At 36.8% G+C, this 23,254-nt stretch overlaps 1 protein-coding gene across 1 annotated transcript; it reads right to left on the bottom strand.

The window, feature by feature from the left end:
• Positions 1–1,168: 1,168 nt before the first annotated feature.
• txndc5 (thioredoxin domain containing 5) lies at positions 1,169–23,043 on the bottom strand. The gene is made up of 10 exons (XM_039666586.2): positions 22,735–23,043; positions 21,504–21,656; positions 20,522–20,627; positions 18,028–18,124; positions 13,257–13,372; positions 13,076–13,162; positions 10,908–11,057; positions 8,522–8,604; positions 6,384–6,513; positions 1,169–1,529 (listed from the first exon to the last, which is right to left on the bottom strand). Exons 1-10 carry the CDS (start codon positions 22,905–22,907, stop codon positions 1,407–1,409), a joined length of 1,218 nt encoding a protein of 405 aa, XP_039522520.2. The 5' UTR covers positions 22,908–23,043; the 3' UTR covers positions 1,169–1,406.
• Positions 23,044–23,254: the final 211 nt, after the last annotated feature.

The raw sequence follows: 23,254 nt of genomic DNA, 5'->3' as shown, positions 1-23,254 counted from the left end.
TATGAAATTTGTCAATGTGCCTTTTTTTGTACAAAACCCCCAGGCAATGTGTGTACCTCTCTCACAAACGACAAAAATACTGCGTTTTTCATCGAGGTCGGCCTTGACCATGTGCCTCCCATAAAGACTGAATATATGTGGTTTCTCTGATTGCTTTTCCCTTCCTTCTCTTTCAGATCCAGTAAAAGAGAAAAATAAACATTTCAGTGTGGGAACATTTAAAAGGAAAAATGTAAATTACATTCGTATAAATCAATGAAACCACTTGAGAGCGTCAGAGAACACATACAAGTACTATCAACATTCTTCAAGCATTGATACCAGGCAACACTAGTGTCTGAATGAAGTGGTTGACTGCATGTGAAAGCCATCAAGACTGCATTACAGAGACAAAAATGAGACTCAAACGCTCTAAAAAAAACCCAAATCCAATCAAAAATGATGAGCAAGAGCCACATCTGCAGAACAAACTTCAAGAAAAACAAATATTACTGTACTGTAACTGCTTTTAATGTTTACAACCTGTACTGTAATACAAAATAAACCGTTCTTTTTTTCAGAATTTGTCACTATACAACAAATATTAACTATTCTGCATGGATTCAATGTTCTGATCCTTGAGAAAATTACCCAAAATGCTTAATATAAATGGCAGTATGTCTAAAAATGTATCTGCCTCACTCATATGCCTGTAAGAGCACTAAGAAGCTTTAGAAGACAAAACTAACCATTCAAAGTAGTTAAGCAAACGTCCACCTTTTGCTTAAACATTGCTGACCATTAAGCTGGTTAGACTGGGCAGGTTTGATGATTATGGTCAACCATCCAAACCAGCTTGATCTTGGCCAATTTAAGCTGGTCTCCCACCCTGACTAACAAACTACCTTTATTTTATTTTAACCTCTGAACAGTAAAACCAATTCGAACCTAATATCACAACAGAAATGCATTTAAAATTCCAACTGAAAGTGCTCTTTTCTAAGTGTGCATCATACAGTATTTATTTAACATTGAATTGAGAAGACCATCTTTAGATGGTCTCCCTGAGGTCATTTTCAGTCTTAGTTGATAATCATAACGAACTAAGCTACATTAATTTCCTCAAATGTACAAAATATGCACCTTAAACGATGTAATGATCTGAAAAGGTGTCTTTTTCATACCCACAACTGTTTCTTTCAAGGAGGAAGGGCACAATCAAACGTGTATGGTTGCATTTTGCTAATAAACTCATCGACTGCTCGAGATTGAATCATGTACATTCACATTTTACCATGTGGAAGAGATTGTCCTCACTTCAGCAGGTGTGGGACCGAAATGAAGTAAAAACAGTCCTTCTGACAGTATAATAAATGACGATAGTGTTGTTTTGTAGATGAAGCGTGGGAGATACATTGAGGGAGTTGTTACAGCTCATCTCTTGCTTGCTTCATGACAAAACTGTGCAAGCTCTCTAAGTCCCGCCCTCCATTATGCTCCTCACCCTGTTCCCCAGCCCGAAACATCAGGAGTGTTGGGTATCCACGCACCTACAGAGAACAAATTAACAACAATTAGACTACATTTAGAGATCCATTTAAAAAAAAAAAAAAAGGAGCACATTCTTTACAAAAATGTGGTGAGCTGCCTACCTAGACAGGATTTGTAGGCACAAATAAAGAGAGTAGACTCAAATGTAATTCAGTATAGAAAAACAGATAGAAATGGTTCAAACCAATTAGAAATGTTCTCTATGCAATATAAAAATTGACATAAAACGTTTGTTTACGCATACACACACATACCCACACTCACACCCGCTCACATACACACTTAGATCAAACACTTAAATCACTCTTGTCAATTCTGGAATTATGGATTTACAAGATTGCTCACTATGTTGCACTATGTTGGTTTGTAGGTATGTCTGACTGTTAAATCAAAAAAAAAAAAAGAACTGAGAACGAATTTTAAAAGATTTCTGGGTGATGTATGTCCAAAACACTTGCATAACTCCTGTGTGATGGAAATAATAACATGCACTGAGATGAAAATAATTATTGGGGAAGTGTTGGGAATTGTCTTTGTCAATCTTCACACAACAGACTTCCACAATAAAACATTCACAAGTTTTATTAAGAAACATCTCAAAAAAAAAAAAAAAAATTAACATAAAAATCTACAGAAATCTATTGTAATTCTAAGCTGCATCAAAAATTGCATAGAGCCCCAGAAACGAAGAGTTTTGCAATACAAAATGAACACCAAGTACATGGTCCCTAACAATTAATTTGGGGTTTACATTTTATAATGCAGACAGTCTACTATTTTACTATAAGTGACTTTCAAACAATGTCAACAAACTCTCAGGGTATTAGTAGATTGTAGTAGACTTAAGTTAGGGTTAGCCTTTAGGGTTCAGGTTAGTAGAATATGTTGATGTAGTTGCAAAGTAACGTATAGTTAGTAGAATGTCTAAAGTGGACCATCAACATGTGTTGCCACTTATTTTTTGGAAGCAATTTAAAGGATTAGATCACTATATATATTAGATCACTATAGGCATTTCTGGCAATGCCTTAAATTGGTTTAAGTCCTATCTCTTAAATAGAAGTTTCTCTGTTCGTATGGGTGAGTGCACATCAGCTTTGACACCTTTATCATGTGGCCTTCCACAAGGGTCTGTTTTAGCACCCCTTCTTTTTTCTTTCTATATGCTCCCGTTGGGCTCAATTTTGCGGAAATACAGAGTGTCATTCCACTGTTATGCAGACGACACGCAGCTGTATATACCACTTAAATCAAATGACCCCACTGCCATCAGTGGTGGAATGTAACGAAGTACAAATACTTCGTTACTTTACTTAAGTACATTTTTCACGTATCTTTACTTTACTTAAGTACAATAAATAGTGCCTACTTTTCACTTTTACTTCGTTACATTTTGCAGCAATTATTCTACTTTCTACTCCACTACATTTCTACAACTTCTGTTACATTTTCGTTACATTTTCTGATCAGTTTTTCCCCTGCCAAAACGTAATCTGACCGTCCGTTCGTTGCACGTTTGTCTCACCAGTGACGTTTGGTTGCCATAGATAAAATACATCAACCCGGTCACACTAAATGCGTCTCACACGCAGTGTGTTTATCGTGCAACTCATACGCGAAAATTTGTTTTTACGAGCATAGGAAACACACCGTGTGTAATATATGTTTGGTTTGGTTAGGATTATGGCAAGCCAAGAGGTTCAGAATTACACCATAAATTAATCGCGTTTACTGCCAAACATATTAACATATAGTAAGGATAAGCATGAAATTGCCTAATTGCAAGCTTGTTTCAGAAATGGTGACATTTTTTTCCATCATTATTGAACATCATTATAGGAGTAGGCTATTAGGTTGAATGAGTTAGAATTAAATGTTTTATTAATCATTAGAAAATAGATATTAAGATAATAAATTGTTATGCAAGTACTTTTACTTTTAATACTTTAAGTACATTTAAAATAAAGTACTTTTTACTTTTTACTTAAGTATGGTTGTCATTGTGTTACTTCTACTTTTACTAAAGTAAATATTTATCTGGGTATTTGTACTTTTACTTAAGTACTGAGATTCAGTACTTCCTCCACCACTGACTGCCATAGATAGACTGTTGGCATGTTTAGAAGAAGTTAAGGCTTGGATGTCTACAAATCTCCTGAGCCTAAATGAATCAAAAACAGAATTGATTGTTTTTGGTCCCTCTGACCTTGAAAACACATCCGAAACCAAATTGGGTCCTCTGAGCCTGTTTAGAAAACATCATGTAAAAAATCTGGGGATGATGAAATGAAATCGCTAAAACGAGCTTCTTTAAACTGAGGATGATTTCAAGAATTAAGCCTTTTTTATCCCATAAAAATCTGGAAAAAATAATTCATGCATTTATCACTTCAAGAATAGATGATTGCAATTCTCTATATTATGGTGCCCAAAATAAAGTCTTAGATAGACTTCAGATGGTACAAAATGCGGCTGCAAGACTGTTGACAGGCACTCGCAAATTCGACCATATTACTCCGGTATTAAAAGCACTACATTGGTTGCCTGTCACTTTTAGGATTCAGTTCAAAATGTTGCTTTTTGTATTCAAATCCCTACATGGGTTAGCCCCATCTTATATTGCAGATCTAATCCAGGAACAAAAGTCGATGAGATCACTACGATCAAATTCTCAGAAACGCCTTGACGTTCCTCGGTCAAAGATGAAATCTAGAGGGGATCGCGCATTTGCGGTCGCAGCCCCTAAATTATGGAACAGTTTACCTCTATATATTAGGGACCTTCCTACACTCAGTCAGTTGAAAACTTATTTTTTTATGATAGCGTTCGATCAAGATGAGCGTGAAGGGTGCTAGTGTTTTTTATTCTCTTTATAAATACATGTTGTTGATTGATGAAGCCTATATTACCTAATTAGATATGTGGATGTACATTTTTCTTTTATTCTTCTGTTTATGGTTTTACTGCCTGTACAGCACTATGGTCAACTCTGTTTTTTTATTCAGTGCTTTATAAACAAATTTGAATTTGAATATAAAAAAAAAAAAATGTCATCCATGTCTTTCTTTCTTCAGTTGAAAAGAAATTAAGGTTTTTGATGAAAACATTACGAATTTTTCTCCATATAGTGGACTTCTGAAATGACTCGAAAAAAGATTTGTTCATTTTGATTTGTTCGTTTAAGACCCTTATTCGTCGTCTGGTGTCGTTTGAAGCTGCAGTGAAACTCTCATTTGGACCTTGAAACTGTTGGAGTCCATTGAAGTCCATTATATAAAATCCTGTATGTTGAGGATGTTTTCATTAAAAACCTTCATTTCTTTTCGACTGAAGAAAGAAAGACATGGACATCTTGGGTGACATGGATTAATGATTGATTTTTGTTCAGCCATCTCTTAAGCTGTTTCTTAAAGGAGGCAAAAGAAGGGCTATCTCTGATTTCCTTTGGGATACTATTCCAATGTGTGCAGCCTTTAATAGAGAGGACATTTTGTGCAAACAAAGATTTTCTAAATGGAGAATGAAGATTTTCTTCATTGAAAATCTAATTAAATGAAGAAAGACATTTTGTGATAATCAGATTAACCATTATACACAGTTGCTAAAAACATAACTTTTTATTAACTAAAACTAGACTTAAATTCCCTGCCTTTTAGTCAATTAAAAAAAAAACCCAAATAGGTTGACCAAATATAAAACTAAATAGAACATTTAAGAGAAGACTAAGACTAAATTAAAAAATGGCTGACAAAATCAACACTAAATGGAATGGAACCGAAACCTGCATCATTTGTTAAAGGGATACTCCACTATTTTTGGAATACGTCTCATTTTACAACTCCCCCAGAGTAAAACTGTTGAGCTTTACCGTTATTGAATCCATTCAGCCGATCTCCGGTTTTGGCGGTAACACTTTTAGCATAGCTTAGCATACATCATTTAAGTGGACAAGACCATTAGCATTTCTCAAAAAAAAATAACCAAAGAGTGTCGATATTTTTCCTATTTAAACCTTTAATCTTAAATCGTGAATTAAGACCAATGGAAAATGTAAAGTTGCGATTTTCTATGGCAAGTTTCTTGATTTATTACACAGGAATGAGAGTATAGTTCCTATCCATATCAGCCTAGAAAATCGAAACTTTACATTTTCTGTCGGTCTTAGTACACGATGTAACTACAGAAGAGTGAAGTTTTAAATAGGAAAAAATATCGAAACTCTTTGGCCATTTTTTTGAGAAATGCTAATGGTCTTGTCCACCTCAATGATGTATGCTAAGCCAGCCCGTTCTCATCTCAAGGCGTCATATACTGACGCTTTTGACAATGCGTATACATCCAACGCACATGGCACCCTTTAGCGTCAATATAAGACGCAGATATATATGGGTCTGAAGGCGCCTCCTAGTGGTCTAACCCTTACCCTACCCCAGACATAAACGTACCCATAACCGAAGCGCGTTATAGTGACGCTAAAGGGTGTCATGTGCGTTGGATGTATACGCATTGTCAAAAGCGTCACTATATAACGCCCTAGGAAGAGAATGCGTTGGCTTAGCTAAGCTAAAGGTGGTTCTGAACAGATTCAATAATGGTAAAACTCAACAGTTTAACTCTGGGGGAGTTGTAAAATGAGCCTATTTCCAGAAAAAGAGTGTCCCTTTAAAATCTCCATTCCTGGAAGACAACACACTAGCTTTTGAAACACACTAACTTTTGGCTAAAGAATGTCCTCGTTCAAAAAAAGACTTTCACCCACTAATATGAAGTTATGTCGACCCCATCCCTCAAACATCCACAATCCCTCCCCCAGCAGGCCAGAATTTGAGTTCCAGACTATGTGTGGCACTCACAGAGAATCTGTTGCAGAGTGTTCTCTCCACTGTACAGTCCACTTTAGCAATCTTCACATCAGACAGACCAGGAAACTCCTTTTTAGATAGATCCTCCCAGGTAGGGGCCAGGTTCTTGCAGTGACCGCACCTTAAACACAGACACATCGCGTGAGTTGCTGAACGTCAGAGGAAGAGCCAATCAGGGACAGGCGGATCTTTTGATCAGCTACTAAGGAAGTGTCAAGATGATCAGAGGAACAGATAGGGGAGGGAAGCACACTGTGTTCATATGTGCGTGCAAGCTAATATATACACACACATACATGTCTGTCAGTGCACAAGGCTTGGCAATAGAGCTTAAAAATAATCTTAACGTTTAGTCTTTTGATAACATTTGATCCGTCTCTAAAAAAAAATAAATAAATCAGAGGAACCTCCATTTTAAACAAACAGCAATTGTGAAGTTTCAAAATGGAATATTTGACAACTTACAGCTACTAGAATTTCTTGAGCAAGCATATGTGGACACCAAAACATGCAAACTCAGAGCGTAGGTTTAAACTTATTTTAAAATCGTGATGAACAGTTTGAATGTTTAGAAAATGATTGATGAATTCTCCCATGTTGGCATCGGTTTATGAATGATTTGCTTTACAAATCTGATGAAATGGTGCAGATTGCGTTTCCAGATGAACATTATAAGCAACCCAAATTCACAGCATATGCAGAGATGGAGTTTGAGACATGCTTCATGCATGTAAATATTAACAGTTCATGTGGAGCAGCATTTGCTGTGAACAGAGTCGCTCCGAGTTTCCTACCCGCATTAAATAAAGTGCATATATTAAACCCCCAGGGAATATCAGTCTTTGGGAATTCACCACAGCACTACGCTGTAGTATGGCTTTTAAATGGTTTTAATTGTGCAGCCTTAGAAATCATTCTAATAATGCGGTTCATGGATTCTCGTCTGTGGAATGTGCCACTGCGACTGATATATATATATATATATATATATATATATATATATATATATATATATATATATATATATATTTTATTTTGTTTAAATAGAGTGCTAGAATTTAATCGAGAAATCATGACATTCCTAAATATTGAGATATTTTGACTAAGAAACACACTAAGAATCTATTTTTGACAATGTCCCCATTCATCCATGGACCAGTTCTGATCCTCATTTGACAAATGGCATTCAATGAAAGCTGTTATTTCTATTATGGTACCAAATGTTTTACTGTTGGTATCAATACACTTGATACTGCTTTGGCCTTTTTCAAAACTATTTTCAATGGCCAAAAACAAAAAAAAAACAAAAAAAAACATGGAATTTAAATCACTTCTAGTGCTGCGTGATTCTGGATAAATTAAGAATCGCTTTGTTTTTCTTTTTTAAAAAAAAATAGGAATCACGATTCTGAATAAACAATTAAACAAAATACAATGTAATTGTATTAAATATTGTAATTGTGTAATTGTAATTGTATGTAATTGTATTAAATTCAATGTAATTGAATAAATGTTCTAAAAAAATGGCTTGAATGAATGATTCAGTAACTGGGATTCAAGCCACACATGAAGTGAATCTTTTCGCAAGATCGCAAAAAAACAAACAAATGGGAATTGGGTGCTTTTCCATCAAGTTGTTCGAGTGGATGACAGTGGTGTTGGCAACCTACACCAATAGTAAATAAAACATCATAATGGGGAAACAGCCAATTAGTCATTCCAATCTCCTATTAGAACTACATGAACTCGTTTTCAAAGTCAAGCGAGCATAAAAACTTTTTTTTTTTTTTTTTTGTGAATTAAAATACTTAGATGAAAAACATTTTAGTCAATTGGGAAGGCAGCATTTCTAATTTATGTTTAGCTTAAGCACCTTGAAATTACTATTTGGGTATACTTTGAGTTTATATTTTGCGTCATATTTTAACAGAAAATACTTAATATTTCAAAATAGTTCATAATCTTAATTACAAATATATTAGTATATTAATACTGATGCTGCTTAGGTTTTATATCCCAAACAACAGTATGAAGTAAGTATTTTTCAGCAAGTCCCACCTGCCACTAAACCAGACCACTGATAAATTACCAGTCGAAATGTCAAATGAGACCCTACTACCAACACTTACCATGGGGCATAGAACTTGATGAAGGAGAGTCCTTTGGCAACCGTCTCATCAAAGTTGCTCTCAGTCAAGACCAGAACATTAGACTGAGAGAAACAAAATGAAAATGTTTTAGTGCACGTATTCCTATACATGGTGTAAAATGTATTCAGCATTCAGCCCGGACAAAACATTGCACAACGTTTTTTAAATAGAAACGGTGATGCGTTGAACACCCTGTTCTGATGACGCAAGAGTTGCAACTATGGAGCCCGATAAGGCCATTCTCTGTGTTCTTTGTGAAGAATTTACGGAGCCTGATGAAGTCGGTATAAATATGTGTTTAATATTACAAAATATATATCCGATGTTACAGTAACTGCACTTGCCGCCCAGAACACAAGAGAACATCCCAATCAAGTGAAGGGATTTGTGGAAACTGAAAGCACACATCTTACCTAATTCAGACTAAAACACATTCTGTTTAGCCTCACACACTAACTTTATTTGTATTTCATAATGTTTTAATAACCTATTTTCTTTCTCATTTTTAGGAAAAACACTTACAATTTTTTTTTCTATCCACAAGTTTCCTACGCCCCATGAGGCCTTGCGTCAAAAGTGGGCGCGACTTCCGGTTGGAAGTAAACAAAGCACGATTTGACATGCTTGACACTCGTTCATTTCAACAGTTGACAGTCATTCAAGTTATAGCGATCCAAACTAGCTAACGATGTGGGAACACAACCTCAACCAAATTCAAAAGGGTGAAATAACAGTACCTTTACCTCCGCAGTAGTTGATTGGGAGTATTATAATAACATTATTAATAATCAATACTCATCAAGGCATGGTGACAGACAGTTGTGCGAGCTGACAAACAATTAAAATAAAAAATACACACTTAGTCATTGTGCTTTGGAGTTTATTAAAAATTATAAATGAATGTGCTGCTTGAATACATTAACTGGCACATTTGGTATTCTGTCAACACAGGCTTTGATCCTGAGTTTAGGCACAACATCAGTAGAGAACAGCCAAACAAATGCTGATAGAGTTTATAGAACATTAAGAATTTAAACAAATGTACACAGGAAGATTCGTCGTCTTTTGGGAGGTGATGGAAACTACAGTCGTTGGCAGAATCACTCTGATTTCGTTTTCAGCTAATGTTCAAAACAATCCCGTTTAAGCCACTAAATTAGTTTTCGTTTTCAGCTAATGTTCAAAACAATCCCGTTTAAGCCACTAAATTAGTTTAGTCCGGCTATACATACAACCGCGAACAGCACATGTTGTCCCTGAGCTCCGTAACGACATCTCTCATAAAGATTTGCGTCTTTAAATAGTAAAATAATTGTCCGAAAAACAGCTAGCCTCTTCGCTAACTAACACACAAAATACCATTGGAATGCTACTTTCGCCGCCTCACCGGAAGTTTCACCCACTTTATTTTTTTACAGGAGCGCCCCTCGGAAACTTGTGGATACCAAATGTCATACACTTGCAATGAAGCTAAAAAATATAATAAACAACAACATGTTGATGTTGACAAACATATCTTCTAATATCCTCAGTTGTGGCATATAGCGATCTGCAGTGAACACATTTGTAAATTATTTTCCTTAACCCATTGTGCGAGTTCACTTTAATACCGCGTGCTTTATATACATGTTGCTGCTGATTGGATTGCAGTTCTGACACACCCACCAAACGAGAGAAAACATCTCAAACCCCGGTGCACACCGTTTCCTGGAAACATGACGTTCAACTAGGAAACCGTAGCAAAACGTTGCACACCGTTTTGAACTTGAACGTGCCCCTGCTCATAGCATAATGCCTAGAGAATCTCCACAGGTTATCATATCCTGCTGAAGTTTAACTACCTCTCTGGGAAACTGGCTAGTTTCCTTAATTACAACACCAGTTCTGAACACCGTTTAAGAGCAAGGTCTCATCTCAAAGGCATCAGCAAGTCTAACGTTTTACAATCTTTAAAAATTATCCTCAATCTGAAAAAATATCTATGATGCAGCTCTTGAGGGACGTTCTTTAGCCATCCAACAATTCCAGCCAGCCAGAATCCCTTTATAAAAGACAAGCTTAGACAGGAAAGCCAATTAACAAAACAAAATAACAGCTCTTTAAGTTCCCCGCCCACCCCCTCCAGTCCAGCCCACCAACCCAAGCGCACGCACATATGCACATTTGCATCAGCAAGAGGAAATAGCTGCTCTGCCCATAATTACTACCTCGGTTTCAAGATGCAGATTTGTGTCTACGGGCCAAAGTCTGCAGCTTGCTGTTCAAACATCTGCCCGCACATACAAACGAATGAAATCTCTATGGTGCCAAGCAGGAAATTTGCAAACAAAACACGTATTGTGTGAAAACTTAAACAGACACTCACCTCTTGTTCTTCAGGTGCAGCGCTGGGAGGGATTTCTTCACCCTGCTCCTCCTTAATCACAGGTTCATCTTTAGATTCAGCAGCTTTCACTTGATTATCCACAAACTCTTTAAACGAGTCCAGATCGCGCTTCCCTCTGTACTGATCGACCTGAAAACGTACATGTGCACAGCTTACCATTATTGTTTGGTGTAAACAGTAATTGCATATTTTATCATGGTTTTGCAGGCATTGCCAAGTGATATTTGACATTCTGGTCTCTAAATATGGATTGGGCAACCCCAACACAAGCCTATGGGATGAAAATCATAGGTGAAAATCATAGAGATCGTAGAAATAAATTAATATTTGAGATCTGTAAGATTTTTTTATATGCATTAAATTGATCAAAGGTAGCCTGACTTCGTGATTATGAGGCGTGTCGTAACCGAACCAGGACAAAAAAAACCCCTCTGCACTCAATTGGATAGTCGGTAAACCTACCAACCAATCAGAGCAACGCATAAGTCAACTCCTTTGCATAGCGCAGTTTTCAAATACAGAACGTAGCGTAACTTTATTTAATTTAGAAGTTAAATAACGAGTGTTACTTCTTTTACTTACTTCTCCATGAGTGCCACCAAAGGAGAAACCACAACAACCACAGGCTTTTCATTACGTCCCATCTTCTTAACGACCGTCAGAGCCAGCTGATAAGTTACACTTTTCCCGAATCGCCAAAAAATATCTTTCCGATCGACAAATGCCTTGATTGCAGTTCTCTATTTGTCTATTAAAATGAATGCACAGTCGATTTTTTTTTAGTCTATACATCTCAATTCTCCAGCTGCAGTCATCTTTGACAAGCGCACTTTGATGACATGAGGATTACGTTACTGAAGACCACCTGTCAATCATCGTATAAAGCCCGCCCTGGCAATTTGATTGGCCCGATGATTTCTGAACCGATCATAATTACTCCTCAATGGATCGAGTCCAGACCGAACTTCCCCATCCAAAAAATGTTGTGGGCGGAGTTCGGGCTGGCATCCAGGCTAGATCAAAGGGTCAATTTAGTAAAAACTTTTACATTTTACTTTCAAGATTTTTGTTAAAATACATTCCCTTAACCCATTTTGTTGTTCTTTATTAGAATTACATTTATAGGTTTATCTCCCCCAAAGTGTAAACAATCAAAACATTAAGAGCGGTCTGTATAGATCTGTCAATCTCTTTACATTTCAACCTATCAGTGAAAGCGACACATGAAGGGCAAGTATGGTAACCCATACTCAGAATTTGCCCTCTGCATTTAATCCATCCAAGTTAGAGCACACACATTAGGAGTAGTGAGAAGTGGACGCACACATCCTGCAAGCCGTGGACAAACACACCGGAGCAGTGGGCAGCCATTTTACTGTGACTCCCGGGAAGTTTTTGGGGATTAGATGCCTTGCTCAAGGGCACCCCAGTCATTTCCTGCAGGTTTTTAAATAATCGAACCCGCAACCTTCGGGTTACCAGTCTGATTCTCAAACCATTAGGCCTATAGAGCGAGTTTGGGAAATGGTTACATTAGCAAGCAGAGCCACAGGATGTTTAGCCACTCTGGGACCATGAATGGGTACAGGAGAGCAAGCAAAGTTCCTTCAAAGATTAAACAGGTCATGAATACATCAAGGCGAACGGGGCTTTGCGACACTATATGCTACAATGGATGCTTCAATACAACACTAGGGCTGCAAAATTCGATTTCATTTTCTTGTTTATTATAACTTACTAAAACCCTAAATCAGGGTTGTGGCAAGCAGGACGAGGCCTCGATGACCTGATAACCACTCTTTTGTGTGTTAAACATCATTCAACACACAAAAGGTCGATCGTTTCGCTTGATGAGACCCTTATTCATCATGTGCAATCGTTTAAAGCCCTTTGAACAGTTTGCATTTTGTACTGAAAGTGTCTTTTGGACCTTGAACCGTTTGGTTCCCACTGAAGTGCATTATATGGAGAACAATCATGGAATGTTTTCATCAAAAACCTTAATTTCTTTTCGAATGAAGAAAGAAAGACGTGGACATCTTGGATGACATGGGGGTGAGTAAATTATCAGCAAAAATGTTTTTTCAAAAGTGAACTACTCCTTTAATATCCATCTTAAAAAATGTTGCTACGCTAGAGGTCCGTACCTTCTCTCCATCACTGAAGAAGAGCAGCGTGGGATAACCACGGACCTGATTTTCTGAGCACACTTCATAATGCTGTGTGCAATCCACCTTTAGAAAGCAAAAAAAAAAAAAAAAAATTTGATAAATAATCCGAAAATTTACAATGTGGAAAATGAAGAGAGAAACCATGACGGCCTCTCACCTTGCCGATCTTGACACTGTCTGAATGCTCAAAGCTGGTGGCGAGCTGTTCCCATGTTGGAGCCATGGCTTTGCAGTGCCCACACCATGGTGCATAAAACTTCACAAAGTGAGAACCTGCCGAGGACAACGACAGGGTTACAAACTCGAAATGATACCCACCCTACTCAACAGTCATTGCCACCCAGCACCATATGACGTTAGAGCTATATTTCAACTGAAATGCATAACGTATACACAGTACAGTTCTGAATGTGGAAGTATATTGATTTAAGCATTACACAAATGACTGCACAATAAATAAAGATGTAAAGGAAAAACTTGGTGAGCACCACATTAGGTTTATGCAACATCTTTTACATGTGCTTCCAACATCTGAAAGTGGGAAACATAAACAGTTCTGTCAAAGCAACGGCATCATTTCCTGCCTCTCCTCAAAACAGGAATCAGCTATTTGGCAAACGGACAGAACATGTAGCATAATAAGGGGTGAGAAAAGGGCTGAAACTGAAACAATTCACCTCTACTACAAGAGTAATTGACATAAAGAGAAAATTATGGGAAGAACACAAGGGCTATTGATATCCTGATGATTTTGAAATTAAACTATGAAAAAAATTTGCTATTTCCTGCTAAACCCATTCATAATGTTAAAATATATATATATTATGTTAATTAATTAAAATTGTATAAGAAACACTTATCATTTTATCTAATTTGCATCATCAAAACAGGCTACATTTTAAATACTAAAAAAGAGAGTGCTTCCACCAGTTGTTTAATTACTGGATAACCTTTTTTTAAACATACAAGCAGATCAGAAAAGATAATCAACAACAAACTGTATATACACACAGATACACGGATTACCTTTTCAGGCTTTGAAAGGGAAGTAGAGACGAAATGCAAAAATACCTTTACATAATTTAATACACCCATTATTTATCTTTAGTAAAAGTAGATACAACTTAGTGGTATCATGAAACTTCCACCAAAATGAAAATTATATCATAATTGTCTCACCCTCATGTCATTCCAAACCCATAAAACTAAATGTTAGTTAATATTTGAAACACAACTTAAAATGATAGTTATGTAACCTAAGAGGTTTCTGCACCTCAGTGGAAAGTCCAGGCCACCAAAAAAACAAAACAAACAAAAAAAAAAAAAATCAAAAACAAATACATATTAATCAGTTTATTCCTAGTCTTGTGAAGAGATACGCATTGCTTTCTAACGGATTTAAATTGAACTTAAATTCACATATAAACATTAAATCAAATTACATACATAACCACATCAAATATGGCCAAACGAAGATCAAACATACATGCGTGTTGTTCCACTTGTGTTTTTGTATTTTCTCTTTTGGGCTTTTGTTTTTTATTTGTTGTCATAAATTATTCTTATGTTATGATCATTGGAAAATACAGCTGTGCATCATAAATAACAACATTCGACAAATCCCCTGCCTGGCAGGTTAAAAGGCCCCACTGATCTCATTCAACATTAAAATATCAATTCAACCATGATCACATTAATGTTTGTTTATGCAGTGGTTTCGAAATCAACACACCTTCGGGTTTGTTGTTGCTGATCTATTATTGTACTGTTCTGAGAGAATGCACTGTTTCAGCGCTAGATCACTCCAAACTAGTATTAAGTGCTGGTGTGTGCATGTGACTGATCCCTGTGTTGTACGCAGATAATCTGATTCAAACGTGGTGTGTTGTAGGTAGAAGCTAACCACTTAGGATTTTGACTTGATTTTCATTTGTTTCTTGATTTCGTATTCTACTGATTGTTGGCCTTTAGAGGTCCATCTTGAAAAACAATGGTAGATAGTAGGGCTGGGTATTGAGACAAATTTCACAATTCGATTCGATTACGATTCAATTCAATATCGATTATTTTGGATATCAGTTACAATAAATGGCAATTTTTCTCAAGGGAATCAAATCTCTTATATGCTGTAAACTATGGGAGTCTAGTTGTAGCCTACTAGGCTTCATTAGTCTAATATGAAGGTAATAATGAACTGTTTTGTAGCTATACAAACACTTAAATGACACTTTTATTTATTTTTATAATAAGAAGATTATATGAAATATAAACATTTAAATGGTGTCTGTCATTAAAAACTTGCCAGATTTATTCAAATATGCATTAAATATTGAAGAACATTAAGATTATAATGCATATGTAATATGGTGTATATATTTAGCAAAATGCTCCTCTCTAGAGTTATTTTTTCTAGCTGACTGACGAGTTTGTGCGTTTTCTGAGGTAAATATGACGATACATGACATTGATTACAAGCTGTTTAACTGACGTCTTTCCACAGTTGAAACGCTGATTGAGCGAATCAATGTGACATGATATGGATTTCGATAAGTTGTACTCTATCTTTTAGCACACTTTCAGATGCTCATTTGTTAATTTTGTGCTGTAACTGGTATTATTAACCCGGAAGTGAGATCAGCGCTGCTGCTTCTCTTGAGCTGCGCCAGAGCGATCTCACGCCACAAAACACTATTTATGTTTTTGAATTTCTAAAGAAAATGGACGTAATTTGAAAATTGAGACTTTGTTTCATATCAATAGTAACAAAGGACAAAGATTATTGCGATTTTTGGATGCGCGCAGCCGCGATACAATGTCCCATTCATTCAAATGAAACAGGATGACTAATCGATTCTTGAGAATCGATAACAGTTCGTAAAAATGGAAATCGATTAATATCGAGAAATCGATATTTATTACCCAGCCCTAGTAGATAGCATTGTTTTTGTTAGTTAGGGTTATCTTTTCTGTTTTAGTCAGCGCAGTTCATTTAAGGCATGATATACGCTGAAGATTTCGGGTTTGTTTCTGCATTTTTCTTTTGGTAGGTAGTTTTAGCGGTTTGGGTTTAAAGGGGTGGTTTACTGCTTTTTTTCTATGCATGATTCTGTTTATGGGGGTGCAACATTACATCTATTCGTGGTTTTTCTTTTTTAAAAAGTCTTATTTTTCGTAAACTTCACCTTTATTGTAAGCCGCGCTCTCCTCTGTCCCCTGAACGACCAGTTGACTTCCTGAGTCTATGAAACCACTCCCTCAGAAACAGGCAGTGGGCTCAGATTGGTTAGTTTGGGCTGGTGCGTGGTGATTGGGTAAAGTGTCACTCACGTTGTCCGTTAACGCCCATTACCTTTATGGGCCAAACGTCCCTGCGCTCCGGTCAAGATGTAAATAATGGTGTCGAACTGCAGTATCAGAATGAGGCAGAATCAGACCGAGAAAGCGGCGATGAAGAGAGGCAAGCAGAACCTCACCACACACGGCTCTTACAAAACGTTTCTGAATGATAATTTGCTACATAACTTTATACACGTTTGTTTAACACAATAGCGTCTGACTGGCAAAAATAGCAACTGACTGGCTACTAACGTTATTCACAAACAGCGTTGGCATTAGTTTACGTTCTTGATCAAATCGAAAATAACGTCATAAAGCATATATACATGAAAAATACATTTAAAACATTAGTACTTATACAAAATTCAGGTCCATAATGTTTGTACGCGTTTGTCGTAGACACAAAATATCATAACTAGTAGCCTAGTGGCTATAAAGCCAGTGCTGGCATTTGAAGAAAAATAAAACACAAGGCTACGTCTGGAATTATACATGCAAATACATTTAAAATGATGAAGTCTTAGCGTACTTACAGGTTGTGGCCCAACACTGCTGCCACTGCTTTTAAAATTGGAACTGCTTCATGTTTTAGTAACAGTTTCTTGTTGAATCCGGCATTGAACTTGTGGAGATTCTGGAAGCTGTCTTCCATAATATGCGCAGCACAGAGAGCTAAATTACGATCGTCATTTTCAGGAACATAATCAAAAATAAATTGTATCCATTGTTACGAAGTACAGCGTCCGTGGGAAGGCTGAACACAGAAGGCCTGACAGCTGGGTGATGCCTTTTTTGCATTTTCCGGAGGGAGGGGTTGATTCAAATGTGTGGGTTAGTGACGTCTAAAACCCAGCTATAGTCCCAATCGAGTCGTTTTTGTAGGCAATATGCTTCTTGATTTTTAAAAGACGATATCTCTGCTTACACTGAACTTTCAGCGCTGCAACTTTGCAGATACTGTTCATGCACCAACAGCAACATTACACACTATGTAAAATGAAAAAAGTGAAATCGCAATCAACCCCCCTTTTAATAGTTATCGGAATTATGTTTTGCTTATTTCACTGATTTGGCGACACTTGTTTTCTTGGTTCTCTGATTATTTGTCTTTCTTTTACATTAATAATGTGTTTTGTAACATCATTTGCACCTTTTGAATTAAAACGTATTTAATATTATTTTTTTCTGATTCTTGGTTGTTTCTCATGGCAACAGTTGTATCTCACTTAAATGTTGCGCAATCATCCTGTTTACATATTTCAAGCACGCAACAGTGTCACATGCGAGAACAAACCTAATTGTTTTGCTTTTTTTACATCAAGAACACACATTTGATATTCCGAAAAAGCTGGAATCATATATATTTTTTTTTTTTGTCTATCAATGAATGGATTAATTGGAATTTTAAAAAAATATATTTTTGTGCTATGAACGAAATTGTAACAGTTAAACATTTTTTGGGTGAACTATCCCATTAACCACCAATTTAATACTGTAAGACATATCACTATGTAATTCAACTGCAAGGATATATTCTTACTATATAATATTTTCTTAAATAGTGTACATAAAGACTGACAGTGTGCTACTACCTTTAGCGATGTGTGCTTTGAAGTTATTGGCTGTGAGTTCATACAGGCCCTGTTTGGGTTCAGGGACTTTGGGTGGCTCGGGTTCACTCTGGGGCTCCTGGGGTGAAAGACAAAATAAGAACAAGTGTTGCAATATTGTGACAGTTTAGAATTAAGGCCCGTTCACAACAACAACAACAAAAAACAATAAAGATAACTACAACAATAACTATTAGCATCCACACCAGCAGACTGAGTGGGATTCAAACCAGCGTTTCCATCATGCGAGATGGGCACGCTAACAAGGATGCTAAAGACCACAGCCTCTAGCCAGAGATGGGGACTCGAGTTTGAAACTCGGACTCGAGTTGCACTTGAGTCACACAAACAGCTGACTTCAGACTTGACTCGTGACTCGACCCAAAAGACTTCAGACTTGACTTGCGACTCGACCCAAAAGACTTGTCAGCAACTTGTTTATGTAATTATTGCTTTTTAAATCTAAATTAATTTTAATGTATTTCTATTTTCTTTTATTGGCGCAAACGTTGGGGAAGCGTATGATAAGCTGCATGTCCCCCGCCCTTTGTCATACTGTGCATGAGACAGAGCGTATTTAGGCCACGCCCACAGCGGGGGGAAAACAATCCAACCGTCTCCATTGACTTTGCGTCTGTAGATTTCTCATAAATTCAACAAAAGTTGGCATTGTAAATCATCTCGCTGCTCTGCGATCTGCACCGTCATCACAGACATCGTTAGAAAACGCCCCCCCCCCCCCCCCCAGTTCAATGTTGTCGGATCCAAATATGGTCATTTCCTTTTAATCAGCAACCAATCGCGGAAGTAAAAAGGGGGGATTTAACTCTGAATGAGCAATCTCATTGGCCTGATGGAAATCTTTAGATGCTGTTTTGCATTTTCTCAAAATGACTTTTCTCTTAAACTCCAAGTCTGAAATCTCCACTTCAGTAGCACCTATACACCAAACCCAATACACCAAACTGTCCAGTCTTGTATCTAGTTTTATTATGAAGACTATTACAGATGGATTTGTAAATATATTATTCCTAGCTTGATTTATGTAACATAACGCAAATCTATTTAAGGCTATTTTTTATTCTATCTATTTTTTCCCCATCTATTACTGTATGTGAACACAATGAAAAAATTATTTTAAACCTGGCTTTATCTAATAGGCTACTCAGATTTCGTTTTTTTCGCACATATTTAATTAGACAATGCCTAATAATTTAAGACTTGAGACTTGGACTCATGGCAAAAGACTTGAGACTTGACTTGAGCTTGCCCCTCAAAGACTTGAGACTTGGACTCGAGCTGAAAGACTTGAGACTTGGACTTCCAAAAAATGACTTGTGAACATCTCTGCCTCTAGCGCACCTCTTTGGCCAGGGGAGTGAGGTTCACTCGAACAGCTCTTACTAGTTGACCTCTTTTACAATCGTTCTGCAGTTATGTCATCTGCCGCTTTAAATGCTCAAGCTCCTTAAAGGGATACTCCCCTTTTTTTGGAAATAGGCTCATTTTACAACTCCCCCAGAGTTAAACAGTTGAGTTTTACCGTTTTCTAATCCATTCAGCAGATTTTCTGATATTTAGAAGAATTTCAGTAACCAGACAGTTTCTGGTCTCATTGACTTCCATAGTATATGGAAGTCAATGAGACCAGAAACTGTCTGGTTACTGATATTCTTCTAAATATCAGAAAATCGGCTGAATGCACTGGAAAACGGTAAAACCCAACTGTTTACCTCTGGGGGAGTTGTAAAATGAGCCTATTTACAAAAAGAGTGCAGTATCCCTTAAACGCAGGATGGATTCTTATTGGCTATTCTTATCATTCAAAAAAATTCCAAAAGGAATCCCAAAAGTATTGTTTCTCTATGCCATTATGGTTATAGCTGTGGTGTGGACTCTGCTATTCTTTTATATTTAGAAAGATTTTAGCCCATAAGGTCCTAAATAATGCATGATTCAGTATTGTGTAGGTGTTCATGAAGATAATAATAGTACATTTTATTTATAGTGCACTTTACATTTCAACGAAATCTCAAAGTGCTACTTGATCCTGAAGATCTGTTTGTTTGTCTCTCTTGTGTCTCTATCTACCTGCAGTAATGCGTGTTATGGTCATGTTCAACATAGATGTCTGTCATACAGATCAATCTGCCCCCTGCCATAAAAAAAAAAAGAATTATCTCTCTATATAGTTATCGTCCATGTTGTGAACAGGCCTTTTCACCTAGACCAAGAACTACACAAAGTGCTTTTAAAGTCAGCATTACACTGAGTGGAAAAAGTAATTTCCTATTCTAAAAAAAAGGGCGAGATTTGATTTTATCCATTGGGAATTATTTGGATCGTCATAATTTGCTATTGCAGCGATCTTGTAAGTGACAGGTTGCTGGAAGGGAGAGGTTATTGTCCAGTACTCACGCCAGGTGTCTTTAAAAAGTTAAATCTGTTACAAATTGAATCAGTTTAGTAATCTTACTTCAGGTTCCTCCTGCACGGTTTTCAGCATCCAGCTCTCCAGGGCCTGCAGGTCTCTTGGACCCTGATACTTCACAGCCTCCTGCTCAGGTTTAAACAGCTTTAGGCTGAAACACAACAAAGTTAGTCAGTCAATGATTAAATCAAACCATATTTAAACTTTTACCTGAAGCACATGACAGTCAAGTCAGGTGATTATAAATCATCCATATAAACTTCTTACACACACACACACACACACACTAGTCAAGTCACGTCACCTTTATAAAGTGCTTCATTCAATGCAGATCATTTTTTAAAGCTATAAATGACATTAATAAAGCTATAAATAACATTGATCAGTGAACATGAACAGAAGCTCAATCGAACTTGGCTTGACGAGTGAGAACAAACCTCATTGGTTTTTGAGGAAGCTCAAACGCGCTGTGTAACAGACATGAACATCGTTGGTTCTCGCACGTCAAGCGAACACGCTTGAGCTTCCGTTTACCATAACCGATATGTGAGAATGTTAATATGTGGATAAAAGCCTGCTCATCAATTCAATCTGCTCATCATATAAATGTGTCTCTTCAGAAAATGTGGACTCAGCCAATTGATTCATTTGGATTAGTTTTACAATCTCAACAAAATTAAGTCGCTGTTAATGGAGGGACAGAAAGCTCTCGGATTTTATCAAAAAGATATTGATGACAACTTTTATTTTTGGCTGAACTAACCCTTTAACAGCAGAGTACAACGAGGGAATAATGACCCATGCATTGCAAACAGAATTCAATTCTGCTGTAAAATAGCTCTAAAAATAAGTCAAACGTGTCATAATTCGGCTGTTCAGTGTAAAGTTCAAAGTACACTAGCCTACACAACATCTGAATATTTTTTACTCTCATTCTGTGCATGTGACATCTCAAAATGTGTCTTTTTTTGTTTGGGGACCATGATGTGTAATAACATACAGTACTGTAAGGAGCAATATCGCTTACGTTGGGTATCCACGGATTCCATGTTCACTGGAGCAAAACTTAGTGTCTTTTGTGCAGTCGACTTTCACAACATACACTGGAGGATCCTCCATACTGTTATACTTCTCTGCCAACTCATTCCACGTTCCCTGCAGCCTCTGACAGTGACCACACCTGCACAAACACAATTAAACACTTATAGCATACTACATTACATATTATTCCATCACATATTAAAAAAAGGTTTCACAGCATAAGAGAGCAATGGGCCATAACTAACTAAAGTAACTTTTTAAATTTGCTAAAGTTAAGTTCAGTGGTCAAGTAAAAGGGAATTGTCTTGCGTGTGAATCATTTTCAAGGTAATAAAAAAAATTACAATTTAAAAGTACACAAAGTACAGAACATCAAGAGCATAGAATGTTACTAAAATCAAGGAATATTATTTAGTAGTTCCTTCCAATTGGAGCCCTAATAATACATTTAGTTCATGAAAGCATTTTAAAGTTATGCAACAGCCAAGCTTGTGGGTAATAAGTAAACATTAATTAATTTTGTAACTATTACAGTATGGTATTAACATGATTAATGCTGGTAAAGTGAGAGTATAACAGTACCTATACATTTACAATGGTATCAAACACATGCAAGATAAAATTTACATAGTACTCCTAAGTACTTTAAATAATTCAATGGGACTACCTACCTACCATACATGACCCCACAAAAACGCAAAAAATAAATGAGGTGTTTTTGTTAGTGATATTTAAATCATGGAAAAGTCCCAAAAATAACTAAAAACGACAACATTGTATTCATCATAGTACTATCCAAAATTAAACCCTAGTACTACCAATGCACATTTTTAAATCTCCATGTTACTTTTTTTTTTTTGGTAAGAGGATGAGGAGGAAGTGATGTCTATGTCACGGCTGTTCTTGCTCTGCCACGTTACACTAAAACTTTATGACTGCAGGAATTTAAACTTTTCACCAAAGTCCATTAACATCAACATCCCTCTAATATAATACAAGCTGTGCTTTGTATTTATATGAACGTGCATTAGAAACTTTAAATCCACTTCATTCCATTTTTTTTTTAAATGAGACCAGATTAAAGTGGCTAATGGATTTAGCCACTTCAAACATTGCAGCAATTCAACCCATAACTAACAACACTGATCTCAATATATGTATCACTTAATGTACATCTGAATATAATGGAAATGTTTGATGAAGGTGTACAGTTTTACCAGGGCGCGTAGAACATGACGAAGTGTGGAGCAGTAGAGACGGCATCATTGAACATCTCCACCGTGTATGTGTGTTTAGCGTGCTCGTCCTCTTCTGTGTCATTATCACATCTTATCCAACTGCATAACAATGCCAAATAAATAAAACTCGCTAAAAACGGCGTCATGTTCATAACTGAGCAGGCCTGTGAATGAAGCTGAGCTGGGAGTTTAAATGAGTGCGTCTTTAAGTGAATGTACTGCTAGCCAAAAGAGCTAATCTGTATAACATCCAAAGAGGACTCAGCTGTTACGTGTTGACAAGCCGTATGATGTGTAGATTTGAGGACTGCGCAGGCGCTCTCATTGACGCTGCTCATCCGGGGCAACGGTGTACGGAGGCTCATAAGAGCCATGCATTTTTTTTTAAGTCCCTGTAAAGTCTGAGCGGTTCTGAGTTTGTTACACCACAGAGAAAATGTGTTTGGCCACCCAGCCAAATTTGAATGATAAAAAAACCCGGTAAGTACATAAATAAGCT

Source organism: Pimephales promelas, chromosome 22, assembly GCF_988280905.1.
Source record: "Pimephales promelas chromosome 22, fPimPro1.hap1.1, whole genome shotgun sequence".
Classification (NCBI taxonomy): Eukaryota; Metazoa; Chordata; class Actinopteri; order Cypriniformes; family Leuciscidae; genus Pimephales; species Pimephales promelas.
The sequence above is the reverse complement of the archived record's forward strand: the minus strand, read 5'-3'. Positions and strand labels throughout refer to the sequence as shown.

Coding starts and splice junctions, on each gene's coding strand:
- txndc5 (XM_039666586.2), bottom strand. CDS start 22,907: ATGAACATGACGCCGTTTTTAGCGAGTTTTATTTATTTGGCATTGTTA. Junction 11,058..13,075: donor TCTTCAGTGATGGAGAGAAG/GTACGGACCTCT, acceptor GTACGTTTTCAG/GTCGATCAGTACAGAGGGAA. Junction 1,530..6,383: donor CACTCTGCAACAGATTCTCT/GTGAGTGCCACA, acceptor TGTTCTCTGTAG/GTGCGTGGATACCCAACACT.